The sequence below is a fragment of the Trichosurus vulpecula genome, chromosome 4, assembly GCF_011100635.1.
Source record: "Trichosurus vulpecula isolate mTriVul1 chromosome 4, mTriVul1.pri, whole genome shotgun sequence".
NCBI lineage: Eukaryota > Metazoa > Chordata > Mammalia > Diprotodontia > Phalangeridae > Trichosurus > Trichosurus vulpecula.
The window spans coordinates 12,470,630-12,489,578 of NC_050576.1; the positions used below are offsets into that span (position 1 = coordinate 12,470,630).

General features: G+C 44.8%; 1 protein-coding gene across 1 annotated transcript in view; it reads left to right on the forward strand.

The window, feature by feature from the left end:
- Positions 1–18,949, forward strand: part of SLC35D1 (solute carrier family 35 member D1) — a 58,595-nt gene that overhangs the window by 33,725 nt on the left and 5,921 nt on the right. Inside the window, exons 9-11 of the mRNA XM_036754709.1 lie at positions 2,855–2,922; positions 8,049–8,127; positions 12,378–12,460. Coding sequence (XP_036610604.1) covers positions 2,855–2,922; positions 8,049–8,127; positions 12,378–12,460 — 230 coding nt within the window. The remainder of the gene's footprint in view (positions 1–2,854; positions 2,923–8,048; positions 8,128–12,377; positions 12,461–18,949) is intronic.

An 18,949-nucleotide genomic window follows, 5' to 3' on the forward strand; every position in this document is an offset into this window, starting at 1 on the left:
ACTCTTTCTAAGATCAATAATAGCTAACCTTTATATAGCACTTAAAGGTGGGCAAAAAGGCAGCTGGGCAGTGCAGTGACTAGATCACCAGTTCTGGAGTCAGAAGGACCTGAGTTCAAACCTGGGTTTAGACACTTACTAGCTGTGTGACCCTGGGCAAGTCACTTTACCCTTTTGGTCTCAGTTTCCTCAGCTGTAAAATGAGCTGGAGAAGGGAATGCCAAACTAGTTCAGTATCTTTGCCAAGAAAACCCCAAATGGGATAACCAAGGGTCAGACACAACTAATTGATTAAACTACAACAAAAGGTAGGCAAAATGCACTCCCTCTCTCTCTCCCCCTCCCTCCCTCCCCCCTCCTTCCCTCTCTCCTCCCCTCTCTCCCCCCCACCTCTTTCTCTCTCTCTCTCTGTCTCCCCCTCTCCCCCCACCTCTCCTCTCCCTCTCTCTCTCTCTCTCCTCTTTCTCTCTCTCTCTGTCCCCCCCTCCCCCCCCCCTCTCTCTCTCATTTGATCTTTCCAACACTTCTTACAAAGGGGCGCTATTATCACCACTGAGGAGGCTGAGTCTGGGAGAATTTAAGTTACTTGAAATGCAATACTCTGTAAACTGTAGTTGTCCATCAGTCATCATTTATTAGACACCCACTGTATGCAGCGCTGTGCCTGGCCCCAGCATAGTCGCTGAACTCATCTGTAGAGGGCGCTCTCTGCACTTTATCTGACTGGATCTCCCCAGCAGCTCCCTAAGGGAGGAGTTATCATTATCATGTTATTATTAGGTAGGAGGCGCCATCATTATTCCCATTTAACAGATGAGGAAACTGAGGCAGACTGTAGTTAAGTGACTTGCCCCTGATGACACAGCTTCTAAGTATCTAAGGTGGGATTTGAACCCAGTCCTCCTGACTCCCAGTCCAGTGCTCTATCCTTTGCCTCATGCCTCCTTTCATTTCTTTCTGTGTTGCACATTATTGTACAGATTGTTCTCCTAGTTCTGCTTACCTCACTCTGTATCAGATGTTACCAGACAGTATTGTAAGGAAGACTTCTCTCCATGGGCCCCTTGACCTTTTGGAGGCCTCGGTTTCCCAATCTGTAAGATAAGAAGGTTGGGTTGGTTGACATCTGAGTTCCCTCCCAATCCTAGCTCTGCATTTCTTACATTGACCATTCCATAGAGTGCCCCGCTATTCTCTTCTGTTCATAGATAGCCCCATCTGTCCTGCCATCTCCACCATTGATGGGTGCCATTTTCCCTGCCCAGCTTTGATGGCTGTTTCCAAAGTGCCCATGTCTTGAATTTTCCCCCAGCCTCATTTCATTTTCCGTGAGCCATGATTTCGGCAGGGTAGGTCTTCTCTCCATGGACACAAATTGAAATCTGGCCCTGCCCGTTAGTGGACAGATGGCCTGCAGGACTGACTGACTGCCACCAACAGAATCCCTCCCTAGTAGCTGCACGTCCTGGTACTCACCATCTGCATTCTTCTCTAGGCTGGTCCTTGGAAAACAAGAACATGGTGCATCATCAGGCCTGCCCTGAAGTTCTTCTAGCTTGGGAGCACCTGTCACAGCTTGCTGTCTGTTGGGTCAACCTTCAGTCAGTCAATAAACACTTATTAAGCGCCTACTATGTGTCAGCTAAGTGCTGGGGATACAAAGACAGGGCAAAGCCAGTCCCTGTCTTCAGGGAGCTGATGATCTGCTGGAGAAATAATGTGTCTTTCAGTAAATATGTGTAGAAGAAATGAAACTCGAACTTGGAGAGAAAGGAGCTAATTGCTGGGGGCTGGGCTGCAGGGGCACAGGGAGGGCATCCTGCAGAAGGCTGAGTTAGAGCTGAGTCTTGACGGAAGCCAGAGAGCCTTAGAGGTGGAAGTACAGGGATACCGGCCGGGGGGGCGGGGCACTGGGGCGGGGGAAGAGGGACGATGACAGCCAATACAAACAGTCCATCAGTGCCTAGCAAAGCAGCCAGCTGGATCGGGGTCTAGAGCTCTGAACTTGGAACCAGGAAGACCAGAGTTGAAATCGTGCCACACATACTAGCTTTATGACCCTGGACAAGTCACTTTATCTCCATCTCCCCCAGTTTCTTCACCTATGTTATTTTATTTCATGCATTTGAAAGCATGATTCAGAGAAGGCATTCCTAGGCCCCCCAGATGCCAAAGGAGCCCATTACTCATAGAAAGGTGAAGAAGCCACACTTGCTGTTGGGCTACAAGAGACCTTGGAGGTTTTCAGGTCCAGCCCTGTAGTCTTACAGATGAAGAAACTGAGAAGCCAGGAAGGGAGGGGATTTGCTTTCGTGTATTCATCCTCTGGTTACATGATCATTTGCAGTGGAGCCTCTTTGTTCTTTTCGCTGGGGGGAGACCCTTTTTCAAGAGGTTATTTCAAGAATTTTGCTTCCTAAAACTGTTGTCCTTGTAGGTGAGAATGGATGCTGGGCTGAATTGGATACCTAGATCTCTTTTGCCTTGACATTCCTATACTCTAGTGTGTATGGAAGGAAAATATCATTTTGTCCCGCTTCTGAAAATATTTCCTTCTTGCACATTGGATGCCATCTGGAGAGGAATTATTAGCGAGATTAGCCAAACACACTTTTGAGTCAGCCCAATAGGACTGGCGCCTTTTGACAGATCTCAAGTTGTTTCCCTGTGGGGAGGAGAAAGGGTGAATCCAAAGCCTTCCTCAGTGCCATATGGAGAAGAAGGGGGGGGCAGTCCCAGTGGCTGCTGCTTGGTTCTGCTGTCCTTGGAATGTCCCTGGGGTGCTCTGGGGGCTGGCTGATGGACACTGGGAAGGAGGTTCACCTCAAAAACCGACACTTTGCTTGTTTTGCAGGCAATAGATTATGACGGCTGGACTGACACTTTGTTCCTTCTGCAGTTTACACTGTCCTGTGTCATGGGGTAAGTGTTGGTTCTGGAGTTTCTCTTTTTTTCCCCTTCTTTTATTTATTTATTTATTTGTTTGTTTGTTTGTTTATTTAATATTTTTAGTTTTCAGCATTGATTTCCACAAGAGTTTAAATTACAAATTTTCTCCCCATTTCTACCCTCCCCCCAACTCCAAGATGGCATATATTCTAATTGCCCCATTCCCCAGTCAGCCCTCCCTTCTGTCACCCCACTCCCCACCATCCCCTTTTCCCTTACTTTCTTGTAGGGCAAGATAGATTTCTATGCCCGTTGCCTGTATGTCTTATTTCCCAATTTTGTGCAAAAGCTGGTTTTTTTGAACTTGTTCCAAATTCTCTCCCCTCTTCCCTCCCCACCCACCCTCCCTAAGAAGGTAAGCAATTCAACATAGGCCACATGCATATAACTATGTAAAACCCTTCCACAATACTCATGTTGTGAAAGACTAATTATATTTTGCTCCTTCCTATCCTATCCCCCTTTGTTCAATTTTCTCCCTTGACACTGTCCATTTTCAAAAGTGTTTGCTTTTGAGCACCTCCTCCTCCTATCTGCCCTCCCTTCTATCATCCCCCCTTTTTATCTCCTTCCTCCTTCTTTCCTGTGGGGTAAGATGCCCAATTGAGTATGTATGTTATCCCCTCCTCAGGTCCAATCCAATGAGAGCAAGATTCACTCATTTCTCCTCACCTGCCCCCTCTTCCATTCCTACAGAACTGCTTTTTCTTGCCCCTTTTATGTGAGATAATTTACCTCATTCTATCTCTCCCTTTCTCTCTCTCTTTCAATATAGTCCTTTCTCATCCCTTAATTTGATTTTATTTTTTTAGATATCATCCCTTCATATTCAACTCACCCTGTGCCCTCTGTCTATATATATTCCCTTCAGCTACCCTAATGCTGAGGTCTCATGAATTATACACATCATCTTTCCATGTAGAAATGTAAACAAAACAGTTCAACTTTAGTAAGTCCCTTATGATTTCTCTTTCTCTTTTACCTTTTCATACTCTTCTTGATTCTTGTGTTTGAAAGTCAAATTTTCTATTCAGCTCTGGTCTTTTCTTAGAGAAAGCTTGAAACTCCCCTACTTTATTGAAAATCCATATTTTGCCTTGGAGCATGATTCTCAGTTTTGCTAGGTAGGTGATTCTTGGTTTTAATCCTAGCTCCATTGACCTCCGGAATATCATATTCCAAGCCCTTCAATCCCTTAATGTAGAAGCTGCTAGATCTTGTGTTATCCTGATTGTGTTTCCACAATACTCAAATTGTTTCTTTCTGGTTGCTTGCAGTATTTTCTCTTTGATCTGGGAGCTCTGGAATTTGGGGACAATATTCCTAGGAGTTTTCTTTTTGGGGTCTTTTTCAGGAGGTGCTGGGTAGATTCTTTCAATTTCTATTTTGCCCTGTAGCTCTAGAATATCAGGGCAGTTCTCCTTGATAATTTCTTGAAAGATGATATCTAAGCTCTTTCAGGTAGTCCAATAATTTTTAAATTATCTCTCATGGATCTATTTTCCAGGTCAGTGGTTTTTCCAGTGAGATATTTCACATTGTCTTCCATTTTTTCATTCCTTTGGTTCTGTTTTACAATATCATGATTTCTCATAAAATCACTAGCTTCTACTTGCTCCAATGCAATTTTTAAGGTAGTATTTTCTTCAGTGGTCTTTTGAACCTCCTTTTCCATTTGGCTAATTCTGCCTTTCAAGGCATTCTTTTCCTCATTGGCTTTTCGGAGCTCTTTTTACATTTGGGTTAGTCTATTTTTTAAGGTGTTATTTTCTTCAGTATTTTTTTGGGTCTCCTTTAGCAAGTCATTGGCTTGTTTTTCATGGTTTTCCCGCATCACTCTCGTTTCTCTTCCCAATTTTTCCTCTACTTCTCTAACTTGCTTTTCCAAATCCTTTTTGAGCTCTTCCATGGCCTGAGACCAGTTCATGTTTTTCTTGGAGGCTTTTGATGTAGGCTCTTTGACTTTGTTGACTTCTTCTGGCTGTATGTTTTGGTCTTCTTTGTCACCAGAGAAAGATTCCAAAGTCCGAGTCTGAAAATGAGTCTGTTTTTGCTGCCTGGTCATGTTCCCAGCCAACTACTTGACCCTTAAGTTTTTCATCGGGGTATGACTGCTTGTAGAGTAGAGAGTACTTTGTCCCAAGCTTGGGGGGCTGCGCTGTTGTTTTCAGAGCTTTTTCTGCACAGCAAGCTCTGCCACACCAGTGTTCCTCCTCCCCCAAGAACCACCAACCCAGACTGCGACTCTGATCTGAGTAGGCTCTGCACTCCTGCTCTGATCTGCCACTTAATTCCTCCCACCAGGTGGTCCTGGGGCTGGAAGCAACTACAGCTGTAGTTCTGTAGCTGCCCAACCTCCGCTGCCCCTGGGGTGGCGGCTGAGCCGCAAACTCCCTGTCCCCAGCAGCTTTTCCCACTAACCTTCTCTGTTGTCTTTGGTGTTTGTAGGTTGAGAAGTCTGGTAACTGCCGCAGCTCACTGATTCAGGGTGCTAGGGCCTGTTCTGCCTTGCTCCCACCTGGGCTCTGCTCCCAGCTCCATGTAGGATATACCTTACCCAGCGACCATCCAGGCTGTCCTGGGCTGGAGCCCTGCTTCCCTCTGCTATTTCCTGGATTCTGCAGTTCTAGAATTTGTCCAGAGCCATTTGTATAGGTGTTGGGAGGGTTCTGGGGGAGAGCTTTAGGCCCGTCCCTGCTTTCCAGCCGCCATCTTCTTGTTTTGGTTTTTCTGCTGCTGCTGCTGCTCTTGAAGGCAGCTTTCTTGGAGGAATGATGATCTCTCCTGTGCCCCTTGGTTGTCTCTTAGGATTTTGGAGCTGAAAGGGGCCTTTGAGACCTCCTGGTCCAATGCCATTATTTAATAGATGAGGAAACTAAGGCCCAGAAGAGAGAAAGTGACCCCCCCCCCTTTGTCCCCAGGATTCACACCCAGGTCATTGACTCCGAACCAGAGTCTTTGCACCACATCACATGGAGGCTTCACAGAGGTCTTGCCTTCCCCTCCCTTCTTCATGTGTCTTAGAGCTTTCAATGAAGAGACTTCACTTAGCTCCTTAGAAAGTACTAACAGAATAAAGATTGGGTCATGGCTGGTGGAGAGAGGCCAGCATTTTACAGTGGAAAAAGCACTGATTCTAGAGTGAGAGGACCTGGGTTTGAATCCTACCTTGGACATTTTGTCAAAGTCACAAGCAGTCTGAGTCTCTGCTACAGAATGAGGTGTTTGGCTTGGATGGCCTTGAAGGGCCTTTCCAGCTCTTCTCTTTGTGATCCTTGGAACAGATGGTGTTAGACTCAGGCCCCAAGCTGTGGTGCTTCCTCTGAGTCACTGACAGTGTGGTGAGGGGGAAAGAGAGCTGGATCTGCAGACAGAGGAACTGAGTTCAAGGCTTACCTGGGAGATTTATTGTCTGTGTCATCTCGGGCTTAATGAAGAAATAAAATACAGTAGGAAGAGTGCTGACTTCACTCATCCATGTATGGCTATATGTATTTATTCATTAATTATATATATAGATAATCTCCTCATCTGTCAAATGAGCTGGAGAAGGAAATGGCAAACCACTCCAGCATCTCTGCCAAGAAAATCCCAGTGGGGTCAGCAAGATTTGGACATGACCGAAAAACGACTGCACAACAAAAGGTCCCTAGCTGGCATTCATAGAACACTTTCTGATTCATAAAGTGCTTCACATTCTGTTTCATTTCATTGACCAGGATGTCTTAGGTCTATTACTGCCGCTGTCTGGCATTTGCAAGACGGGGCTTTCTTAGCCACTCGTTTCACCCACACAGAACCTCAGAACAGGGAGGACCCCTCCATGCCCCAACAAGAATCGTATCACCAACATTACTCACAGGGCGTCCATCATCCAGCCTTTCTTTAAAGACCAGCAGTGCAGAACAACCCGAAGCCTCTATGAGGCAGCCCCTGCGTTTGGGCTTAGCTTTCATGATGGTTCCAGTGGCTTACGTGGAGGTCAAATTGCACTCTCCAAAGGCCACTCCATCCATTGCTCTGCCCTGAGTTCTCTGGACATCCTGTGGGTTGTTGTTCAGTCATTTTCAGTTGTATCTGATTCTTCATGACCCCAATTTAGGTTTTCTTGGCAAAGACACTGGAACGGTTTGCCATTTCCTTCTCCAGATTATTTTATAGATGAGGAAACTGAGGCCAACAGGGTGCCGTGACACACAGCTAGTAAGAGTCTGAGGTAGGATTTGAACTCAGGAAGATGAGTCTTCTTGATTCCCAGCTGGTCATGTTGTCTACTTTCTCTGGGCCTTAGTTTTCTCAATTGTAAAATGGGGGGTTGATCTAGATGAAGGGTAGGGAACCTACAGCTCCGAGGACACACATGGCTTTCTAGGTCCTCAGGTACAGGCCTTTTGACTGAGCCTAAATTTTACAGAACAAATCTTTTTATTAAGGTAATTTGTTCTGTGAAGTTTGGATTCAGTCAAAGGGCCACACTTGAGGACCTAGAGGGCTACATGTGGTCTCGAGGCTGCAGGCTCCCCACCCTTGGTCTAAATGCTTCGAGGTCCCTTCTAGCTCTGGGTGGGTTCTAGACCCTATCAAAGATAAAAATAAAATGGTCCCTGCCCTGTAGGAGTTGCCATTCTATCAGGGAATACAATGTATAAAGCCTGTGTAACTCTATCCACTTTGGGCCTCGGAATTGACTTTTTGGTAACAGGCAACTTTTAATTCTTTGGAGAGTACCACTAGAAGGGTATTAGGATCCGAAAGATGGGCCTTGGTTTCAAGGAGAAGCCTGGGGGGTGGAGGGGGAATGGTTTCTTTAAAAGCACTATGCGTTTCCCACATGCAGGCAGCCCATTTTCTCTCTCCTCTCCCTTCTAATATGTGCCTGGGATAGGATTCAAAACCAGGGCTCCTGACTCCAGGTCCTAGCTTGTTTCCATTGGCTGCCTCTCTGGTGGTAGTCCGTTAGTGAAGGACCCAGAGAAGTAGCAACACAGAGAGATCAGCAGGAGATGATGTCAGACACTGGCGGGAAGGAGAGGGATGATGGGGAGGCAGATTTTGGCTGGACTCCTCCTGCAGCTAAAATTCCTTCTCTCCTCCTTTAGGTTCATCTTGATGTATGCCACGGTACTCTGCACACAGTATAACTCTGCTCTGACGACCACCATAGTCGGCTGTATTAAGGTGAGTTGGAAAAGCTCTGTTCCTTGAGGGTGCAGATTTACTGGAAAGCGTTTGCCAGCCTGGTGAACTCCCTAAGCCTGGCACAGAATCTGCTGACAGTTTTGCAAATAACTCTGATACTTAAGTTTTTTCAAAATGTTTTATTGATGTTTGTTAATTGATCCTCTTTTTAATATCCGTTCTTTGCTTTTGTATTTAAATCTCCATCACAGCTTGTCCTGTTAGTGCTTTTTCATTCATTCATTCATTTGTTTGTTCATTCATTCGTTCGTTCTTTCATTCATTCATTCATCACCATCACTCCCAATGATGTCCATCTGTCCCCTGGCCCATAGAACCCTCCCTTGTGAAATAAGTAACAGTCAGTCAACATGCAGATGTCTGCCTTATTCTGCACCTGTGGTCCACCACCTCTGTACTGAGAGCAGGAGACATGCTACTGTGTTCCTTTTTAAGGCAACCTCAAGAATGACGGCTAGACATAATCTCCCATTTCCTCTCCTCACCCCAAGCTGCTCCACTGTGCCCAAAGAGAGATAAGCAGTAAACTGGAATACCAATCCTCTTATTAAATGTTTGCTATGCACTATGGGCTAGGCATATGACTGACAAGAGTCCCTGCTTTCAGGGAGCTTACCGAGGGCAGATGGTACTGATGGGAGAGTTCAACTGCAGGGCAGATGGAAAGGTCTATGTCCTGAGGATGCTGTGTCGATGCAGATGATAGGGGCTGGGAGTCCATGGGTTTGTATCAGGGCAACAGGGTCTAGACCTGAGTTCAAATCCTGCCTCAGACAGTTTTCTAGCTGTATGACCTTGGGCAAGTCCCTTAACCTCTGGCTGCCTTGGTTTCCTCATCGGTAAAATGGGGTTAATAAGAGCATTTCTCAACAGGGTAGTTGAGGGGGATCTATTGGGATAACATAGGTAAGGTACTTTTTAAACCTTTAATCACTATGTAAGTGCTGGCTGTTATCATTTTAAAGTTATATAAGAGACATAAAGGTGTGTGACCAAATGGGAGGAAGGCAGCAGATTCTGATGCCTAAGACATCTTGCAGTTTCCCTCCTGCCATCCCATCTGGGTCAGGGGGCTCTGTCCTGTAGGGATTTCCCATGGCATCTTGGTTGCCTACCCAAACTCATCTGGGGAGTTGGCCTAGGGTTTGAGCTCCAGAAGGGCTGTGAATGGAAACCATGGAGATGGAGCATTGGTGCAAACAGAGTTCTAAATTAAGCTTGTAACAACTGCCCAGGAAAGCTGGAAGCCAAACGTACGTAGGTGAGAGCCACGGCCACCACTGAGTGAGCTCTCTCGACTCTGTTTTGGCTTTGTGATGAGGCTGCTCTAAGAACAAGAAGGTAACAGAGCAGGATGCCCTGTGTCTCCAGAACAGAAAGAGCATAGGGCTGCAGAAGGAGAGGGGGCTGTCGTTCGTGTCAGCCCAAGCCTTCTCTCTATTCGGGTTTGGAGGGTGATCCAGCCAAGGAGCAGTTAGGTGCCAGCATTACATCCTTAGGGAACATCTTCTATCCAAGCAGCTCAGGCTTTGATGGACTTTATTTTGTACCATTACAAGTTTCCCCAGCCTCTTCCAATTTATGGTACAGTGGAAAGAGGGATGGATCTGGAGCAGGGACCTTGGTTTGAATGGGCTTGGCTGTTTGTTAATAATCTTTGTGACCTTAGATATTCTCTGGACCTCTTTTGTGCCTCACTTTCCTCATCTGTAAAATGAGATGGTTGGACTGGATGGCCACCTCTCTACATGTGACCTAACACGTCCTCTCTACCCAGTCTTTAAAAACTTGAAAAATAATTATCGATGCTTTTTGTTGTGACAACACAGTGATTTCCTAAGATACCACCTCTCCCCTAAATGCCCCACCGAAGCCTCCTCTCCTGCAATATAAGCGAAATAGTTAAGCAAATCAGGCAACATATTCTGACAAGGTGTTTGACATTCTGCACCTCAAAAATAAGTTGTTTTCTTGTCTTGACTCAAGACGGGTCTTTACCTTTAATAGCTAGCATTTATATAAGTTTTAAGATGAGCAAAGTGCTCATTTACCACATTTGATTCTCTCCCAAAGCTGGGACAGAGGTGATTTATTTAACCTCATTTTCTAGATGAGGAAACTGAGGCAGATTTGCTCAGGGTCATTTAGCTAGTGAGTACCAGGAGCAGGATATGAACTCAGGTCTTCCTGACTTCAAGTACAACCCTCTAGCCACTGTGGAGCTGCCTGGCTGCTACAATGAATCTGAGATCAGCTACTTTTCGGTATTGTTTTCAGTTACATTGTCATGATTACCTGTCATCCTGGTTTTGCTTCGTCTACTCTGCATCAATTCATACAAGTTTTCTTGTGCTTCTTTGAACTCCTCATTCCTCATTCCTATGGTTCAGTGGCCTCATATTACTTAAACGTCATCATCACCATTTCCCCAGTCTTTCCCCAATTGACAGGGACTTGCTTTGTTCCTTTTTTTTTAATTACCAGAAAAAGTGCCTCTGATTTATCCCTCAGCCATTCTTTGAGATTCTGGTTAGAATGTGGAGACTATTTATTGTTTCTTCTTTTAAGTTTCCTTCCTTCCTTTCTTTTTCTTTCTTTCTTTGCCATCTTCTACTACATCACTTACTTCCCAGTGACTATCTCCACTGTTATTATTTTAACATTTTGTCCATTAATTTTGTTTTTAAAATAATAATAATTAAGTAGTATTAGCCACTCATACATATACAGGAGTTTTTTAGTTTACGAAGTGACTTCATATTCCTTATCTTTTTTTTCTTTTCCTTTTTAAAATTACGAACTTGGCAATCATTAAGAAAGGGCAGAAAAAAGAGGATTGCATGGGGAAGCATGAATCTGTTACATATATCTGGTTCCATTTGTTTGTTCTTATTTAGTCATATCCAACTCTCTGTGACCCCTTTTGGGGTTGTCTTGGCTATGATTCTGGAGTGGTTTGCCATTTCCTTCTCTAGCTCATTTTACAGATGAGGAAACTGAGGTAAAGAGGGTTAAGTGACTTGCCCAGGGTCACACAGCTAGTTAGTGTCTCAGGCTGGGTTTGAACCCAGATCATCCTGACTCTAGGGCTGGTACTTTATCCACTGTGCCACCTAGCTGCCTGATTGATTATCTATTCAGTGTATCTGTGTGACCCTGAGCAAGTGACTTAAGCTTTCAGTGTTCCTGGCAACTCTATAAGTTGTAGAGAAAGTGCCAGGCTCCGTTGGTAGGAGGCTCTTCCTCATGGGGGAGTCCTCTGTGCCAGTGATATCCCAGGTCCCATTATCTGACCCTCATTGCATTTAACCTGGCAGTACCAGCTGTGCTCTGACTAGCCTGTGGCCCTTTCTGAGCTTCCATCTTCTGGGCATTTTTTAGATGTTTCAATGATGATGCTTTTTCTTTTCCCATCAACGTCTAACCTTCCTCCCCACCCCCACCCCAGGATTCATTCTTTCCAGACACAAAGACAGGAGAGGGGCCAAAGTGACTGAAGACAGGTGGGGAAACACATATTTAAAAAACAACAAAGGAGAACACTCCCCCCCAGCCCACCCCTTTGGGGGCCTGGAGATTAAGACAGTTTCATTCAGAAGAGAAGAAAACTTTTTTTTAAAAAATAAAGGTTATTCAGTTACCCAGCAGAGTTGTCTGGACCTGCTTGGGTATTGTTAGGCACAGAAACTTTTCATTCCAATGGCAACTCCCAAAGTATGTCTCATGACCCTGATGTCTCAGACTGATGTAGAAAAATTGGGGAAAATGTGTTTGGATATTCAGAAAGGGAAGTGGGCCTCCTAGTTCTGTCCATTCAGACTTTGGCTTTTCCTTGGAGAAAACCCAGTTCCCTTAGTTCCTGTGGTGACAAATCTGTCAGCATGTCCTTGCCTTGAGGCACCTGCATTTGCTCAATATGATGGATGATGTCAGCCAGGCCTAGCACAAGACAAAGTTTGGTATCTCCAAGAGCCTTGGTGAAAATATTTGCCTTCAGGGGAAGTGGAAAGAGGACAGGTGAACCCAGCCTTCCTCCTGCTCTTTGCTCTTTGGTGTGTGTGTGTGGGTGTGTGTGTGGGTGTGGGTGTGTGTATGTGGGTGTGTGTGTGTGTGTGTTTATGTGTGTCTGTGTGTGTCTATGTGTATGTGTCTTTTTTAAACACAAGTATATGAAAAGATAATGGAATGAGATCCCAAAACTAAGTAAACTCTTGATTCTTTCTTTTCAGAATATTTTAATAACTTATATTGGAATGGTCTTTGGTGGAGACTATATCTTCACATGGACAAATTTCATTGGGTTAAATATCAGGTAAGCAGATCATTGTTCCTATCGCACCACCTTGACAAGTGAAGCCTGGGGGATGGCCTGTGGGGTAGATGCATTTGGGGAGAGATACTTGGGAATGAGGCAACGACTGTTGAGCCCATAAGACCTGGGTCCCAGTCCTGCCTCTGAGGCTTACTAGCTATGGGCCGGAAGATCTTGGGATCCTAGATAGGAGGGACCTCAGAGGCCATCCAGGCCCACCTCCTCATTTTACAGATGAGGAAACTGAGGCTCAGGGGTGAATAGACCTGCCCCAGGTCCCATAGCTATTAAGTGGCAGAGGTGGGATCTGAACCCAGATCTCTTGAGTCCAGACCAGAGTTCTGCACTGTGTTTCCTGAAGTTTGTTCTGCTAGAGGAAGGAGAGAGGAATGGCAGAGAGAACGATGATCACAGTCAGAGAGCCTGGGGCCTGGTCCTCCCTCTGTGAACCTTAGAACATTGACTTGTCCTTCTGGGCCTGGGTAGCTTCTTCTATAAAGTGGACTTAGGACCATAAGGCTACTAGAAATGTAAAAATATGATGTGAAATAAATATAAAATAATTAATATATTTATAAAATAGAGTATAAATGTAGTGTCTTTTAGGGAAAATATCAGTGGCAGTAAGACCAGGTTTGGACTCAGAAGGCTTGGGTTAAGATGCTGCCTGGGTCACCGGGGCCTCAGTTTCTTCATCTCTTAAAAGGGGGAGGGTGGTCGACTTGATGTCCCCTAAGATCAAGTAAGATAATATTTGAAAAAAGAAAAAAGCATTTAGTCCAGTGCCTGGTACACAGTAGGTGCTATATAAATGCTTATTCTCTTTCCCATAAGCTTCCTTCCTCCTCTAGATCTTTTTGATCCTGGGAGTAGATAACTGCTAATGTTCCTTCTATCAATAACATTATGTAGTTCTGTTAACCAGTCAATTAGCATTCATTCATTTAGAGGCAATCATGGTTAAGTGACTTGCCCAGGGTCACTTGGCTAGTAAGTTTATGAGGGCAGATTTGAACTCAGATCCTCCTGACTCCAGAGCCTGTGCTTTATTCACTGTACCACCTAGCTGTTGTAAACATTTATTAAGCCTCTACTGTGTATAGACACTGTGCTAAATGCTAGGGACACAAAAAAGAGGCTAAAGTCTAGACTTGTAAATGGTAGGGGCCTATTTAGTTAATTAGTCAGTCAATAAGCATTAAGTGCCTACTGTTATGTGCCCCGCTCTCTAACTCTGGGGACATGAAGATAAAAGTCAAACACTTCTTCCTCCAAGGATCTTCACTTCCAATGGGGGATGTAACAAATACATATTTTTATATTTTCAGTTATTATTTTTAAATTAATTTCAGTTTTTGCTGAACAAAAATTGATTTGTTTTTTCTCTCACTCCATTAAAAAAAAGAAAGAGAAACAGATGCTGAAGATAGTGTTTGCCTAGAACACCCAAAGAAGTCGTTTGTTGTATCTTCCCTGCTCCCTCTCTCCTCTCCCCAACCCTTCCTTCTTCATCCCTTCCCTCTTCCTGTCCAGGCACCATCTTCATCTTCCTGGGGTTCTCAGGTTCTGGCCTCAGGCTCATCCTCAGCTCTCCCCTCCCCCACACCCCTCTGACCTAGTCAGTTTCTCAGTGTCATCCTTTCTCCTGCCACATCCTTCTCCTGTGCCTCCCCTTCTCTCCATCCTCACAGCAGCCACCCTAGGTCAGTGCCTCCCTCATCACCTCTCAGGACACTGCACTGGCCTTACTGGGCTCCCTGCCTCAACTCTCACCACTCTGTTCCATCCTCTGATCAGCTGCATATGATTTTCGTATTGTGCATCCCCATGGCCTCTAGGATACAATGCAGTCCTCTCTTTGGAATTTGAAGTCATACCTCCCACCCCACCCAAGCCTCTCTTTCCAGATTGGTTTCTCCATACTCCCTCCGGGACCTTCTGAATACCAGCGAGACCGGTATTACTCCGTGGTCCTTTCCCCTGTCTCCCTGACTTTGCCTAGGTTGCCCCCTGGTCTAGACTGCTCCCTTTCCTCACCATGGGCACAACTCCCTGCCTTCCCTCCCAAGCCCTGGTTCTCTGCTGGGATCAGCCAGGCAGCTCCCTCTTCCCTGAAGCCTATCCTCATCACCCAGCTCGTTACCGCCCTTCTCCTGAATTGCTTGGTATATACCTTTAATTTAGACTTGGGCTATGTGACTGAGCATGTAATGATGAGGATGTTGCTGCTGCTAATAACTCACATTTATATAATGCTTTAGGTCTGCAATGGATCTCTTTCGAGTCTTGTAATAGCCCCATGAGCTAGGTATTGGAGGCACTGTAATGCCCATTCTCCTGATAAGGAAATTGAGGCCCAGAGGAGGAATAACCTAGGTGTCATAAGTCAGTCTCTGGTTAACTCAGCTCCTCTGATTCCATGAGAAAGAACCTTAGAGTTGGAGGAGCGAGCACAGTGGAGAGGTCTTGGGCTTTGGAGTCAGAGGAGCTGAGTTCAAATCCTACCTCGGGAGTTTACTGCTTGGACCAGTTTACTGATTTCCATGGGCCTCAGTTTCTCATCTGTAAAATAAGAGGGTTGGTTTCTGAGGTCCTTCCCAGCTGTGATCCTTTATTCCTTTTGGGCCAGCCTGTAGGCAGTAAAGATGCCCTCAGAGCATTGCCTTCATGTAGTCATCGTGCTCATCTCCCCTCTGTTTGAAGCCCTGTGGGGTCCAGGGTAGATTGGTGAGAATCATCTCTGATCATGACTGTTTACTGAGCACAGGTCAGAGCACAGGCTAGTTGAGCCTGCTTGCATTCAGTTCCTTAGATCCTGCCTCATCACCTTGTTATTTTAACAGAATAGACCCAAACTTTTTTGTTTCCATGCTCCTTGTCTTTCTTACCCCTAATTAATGTTCCTGGCACATAGTAGGTGTTTAATAAATGCTTATTGACTACAGACTAAAAGGAAACAAATTCTAGATTTTGCGGTGCATATTTATATAAGAAATAAAATGGTGTCATTTCAGTGAGAGAATATAATTATTTACCAAATATTTCCTTTCTCCTTGGACAAGCTTCTCATATCCCCACATACCTTAGGTTGGGAACCCCTAGGATCAATAGCTCTTTTTCTATAATAGTAACAATAGCTAACTTTTACATCCAGCTGTAAGGTTTACAAAGCGCTTTACACACATTGTCTGCTTTGATCTTTGCTATACCTTTGTGAAGTCGGAGCTATTATTATCCTCTTTTTATAGTTGAGGACATTGAGGCACATGGAAGTTAAATGACTTGCCTAAGGTCACACAGCTACAGTAAGTGTTTGAGGCTGGATTTGAACAGAGGTCTTCTGACTCCAGGAGAGGAGGAGTCTGATGGAGACTCTCAGGTGAATGCCAATCCTCACTCCCTCACTCTCCAGCCAGCATATTGATATCATGAGATCCTAGCTTTAGACCTAGAAAGGCCATAATGGTCCTCCAGCCCTCTCACTGACTGATGAGGAAGAGGTTCAGTGACTTCTTCAGGGTCCCTTGGATAGGTCATGTCAGAGGTGAGATTTGAACCTAGGCCGTAGCATGATAGATCCAGAAATGGGAAGATCTTCAGAGGCCATTTGGTCATAGGATTTTATCTTCACATCTGGAAGGGTCCCTAAAGTCCTCAGGTCTAGTTTCCCCATTTTACCAGTGAGGGACTGAAACCCAGAAAAGTTATGAAGTGACTTGTCTGAGGTGATCCAGCTCTCAAATATGCAAGGCAGGATTTGAACTCAGGTCTTTCTGACTAGTTCCTAGTTGCCACTGGCTCAACACCCCACCCCCATTTTAGAGATGAAGAAACCAAGGCCCACAGAAATTAAGTGACCTTCTCAAAGTCATACAGGTAGTAAGTCAGGATTTGAACCCATGTCCTTTGTTTCCAGTCATTGTGTTTTCCCTTGTACCACCACTGCTTTTCTCATCCTTTGATTAGAACACCTCATTCAAGCTATCTTAAATCCATCGTTTCTGATACAATTCAGCAAGCATTTATTATGTCCCTACTGTGTGCCAATCACAGTAGTAGGTGCTGGGGATACAAAAACAAAAATTAAATCATCCCTGCCTTCAAAGAGCTTCCTTTCTGCTGGGGGAAACAACATGTACCCAGATGAGTAAATAGGAAATATTTACAAAGTAAACAAATTATTATCTTGGTGTGGGGAGGGTGTTACTGACAATTGGGGGAATCTACCAGTCCACAATCATTAAGCTCCTCCTGTATACCATACCCCCCCAAAAAAACCAAACCCAAAACCCAGCCCTGCTCTCAAGGAGGGTCCAGGAGAGGCCCCTTTAGTGTATGTCCCTTTGCCTAGTGATCTGAGAAGTGGCAGTCATTCTTCCAGGCCTCTCCATAGGGAACCTTTTCTCATTCTCAGTTTTCTTTCCTAGCACAGGCTAAAATCTCCTCTATTTCTCCCGGTAATATGTCTCTTCTGATCCCCAGCTTCAAGGATCCCAGATTTAGAGCTGGAAGGTAGCTCAGAGGTCATCTAGGGAGTAGGCTCCCCCAACTTCCAGAAGGAGAAATGAGGCTTAGAGAGGGCTAGTGACTTGTCTGAGGTCACACCCAGGTGGTAAAATGCAGAGTGGATCTGCTTAGTAAACTCACTTGGTAAAGGGGAACAGGAAGGCCCTTTCAACTGGTTAGGCTTCTCCAAAGTTTTGGAATTGAATTGCTGCTCTAATTAGATTCATTTCAATTCAGCAAGCCTGGCTTCCTTTAGCCTAAGATGGCCAGGCGTTGCCCTAGGCTTCTGGGATCTAAAAATAAAAACCTCCCGCTTTTGCTGCCCTTTAGAACATTCAGCTGGACCAGCAGGGCTGGACAGTAAGAATAAACAGGAAACTACATTGGAGTTTTCTTTCTTTCTCGTTCCCCCCCCCCATCCCTCCCTTTCCCCTATTCCTCTCCCCCCCCATCTCCCAGCCAGCATTTTTGTTAGCATTCTAGAGAATTTCCCTAATCAGAATTTTCCTTGGAAAGAGAGGATTTGCCTGACCCATATAGGGTAGTTAACAACTGACACCCTCCCACCTTTACCAGAACTGCGAGACCCAAGAAGCATTCCCTCGAATTTCTAATCCTTGGGGTCTCTCTCCTCCTTTCCCCTTCACCCCCCACTTCCCCTGCTCCTCCTTCTGACTTGGTGGAGAAAGGAGCCTTTCCCTCTCTGCTGGGTCATTCTGATCTAAGCTCCCAGCTCTTTAACTTCAAGGGTTAGTTGTGTGTGTATATAAATACCTGCATACTCTGCAAAGCTATTTAGTGAACTAAGAAAAGACATTACTTTCCCTGAAGGATCTTGCATAACAATGGATATGTTAAAAACAAAAAATAAACCCTCCCCCCCCCCCAAAAAAAAAACCCACCTATGGGTTGGATCTGGAGTTAATTTGGTCTGTTTTCTGAGGAACCTTGGGGGTTTGGGGCTTTGATTTTTGAAACCCTGTTTTCTGAATTACCATTCTAAGGTGGGTTCTTTAGAATGCTAAGTAACATTCTAGGGAGAGCTTTTTGGAGTGCTAAGTCATACTCTAAAGAAAAGGCTTTCGAATGCTAAATAAACTCTTTAAAATGCTAAGAAACATTCCACTGAAGACTCTTTAGAATGCTAAGTAACATTCTTTAGAATGGCAATTCTCTAATTGCCTCAGGTTTATCTTATCCTGGAATCAGCTTTTCTTCCCTGCCGGACTGGTAGGTTAGCTGGAATTCCATTCAGTATGTTTATATTCATTGTTTCATTCACTAAACACTGAAGACCCACTAAGAGCACCACACGTTACTAAGTACTAGAGAGTATTACATTGTATAAGGCATGGTCTGTGCTTATAAGAAACTTTGAATTTAATTAGAGAGAGAAGATACACAGTGTCTCCAAAAGAAAAGTAGAAAGTAGATGGTAAACTCCTTAAAGGCAGCGCTGCTTTGTGCCTTTTTTGGCTTTTAGTGATCCCTCAATGGATGAGCATTTATTAAGTGCTATATTTGCCTCTAAGCCCCGGCGGATACAGAGACAAAAAAAAAAAACAACCCACAAAACAAAACAGAAACCCTGAAACTGCCCCGGCTTTCAAGGAATTGAGATTCTATGGGAGAGAGCACCTGGAATAATATAAATGTAATGCCGTGTTACAAGAATTAGCTTAGGTCAAACATAGGAGCAAAATAATGGCCCCTAAGGTCTGTGTGGTTCCCTCGTCTGCTGCTTCAGAGAGTTTATTTTAGTCCAAACATTTTGAGCTCAGTCTTGATCGGAGACCCTGCTTAGGAAAATTGCTACATTTAGGCAGAGGGGCAGGCTCTCTGCCTTACTTTATATTGTCTACCTTCTGCTGTCCTCTTTGTGGTTGATGCAAAATTGAGGTTCCTGGAAATATTTCGATAACAGAATAGCAAATAACACAACACAACACATCATGTCTGGATATGAGGCACCTGGAGGGGAAG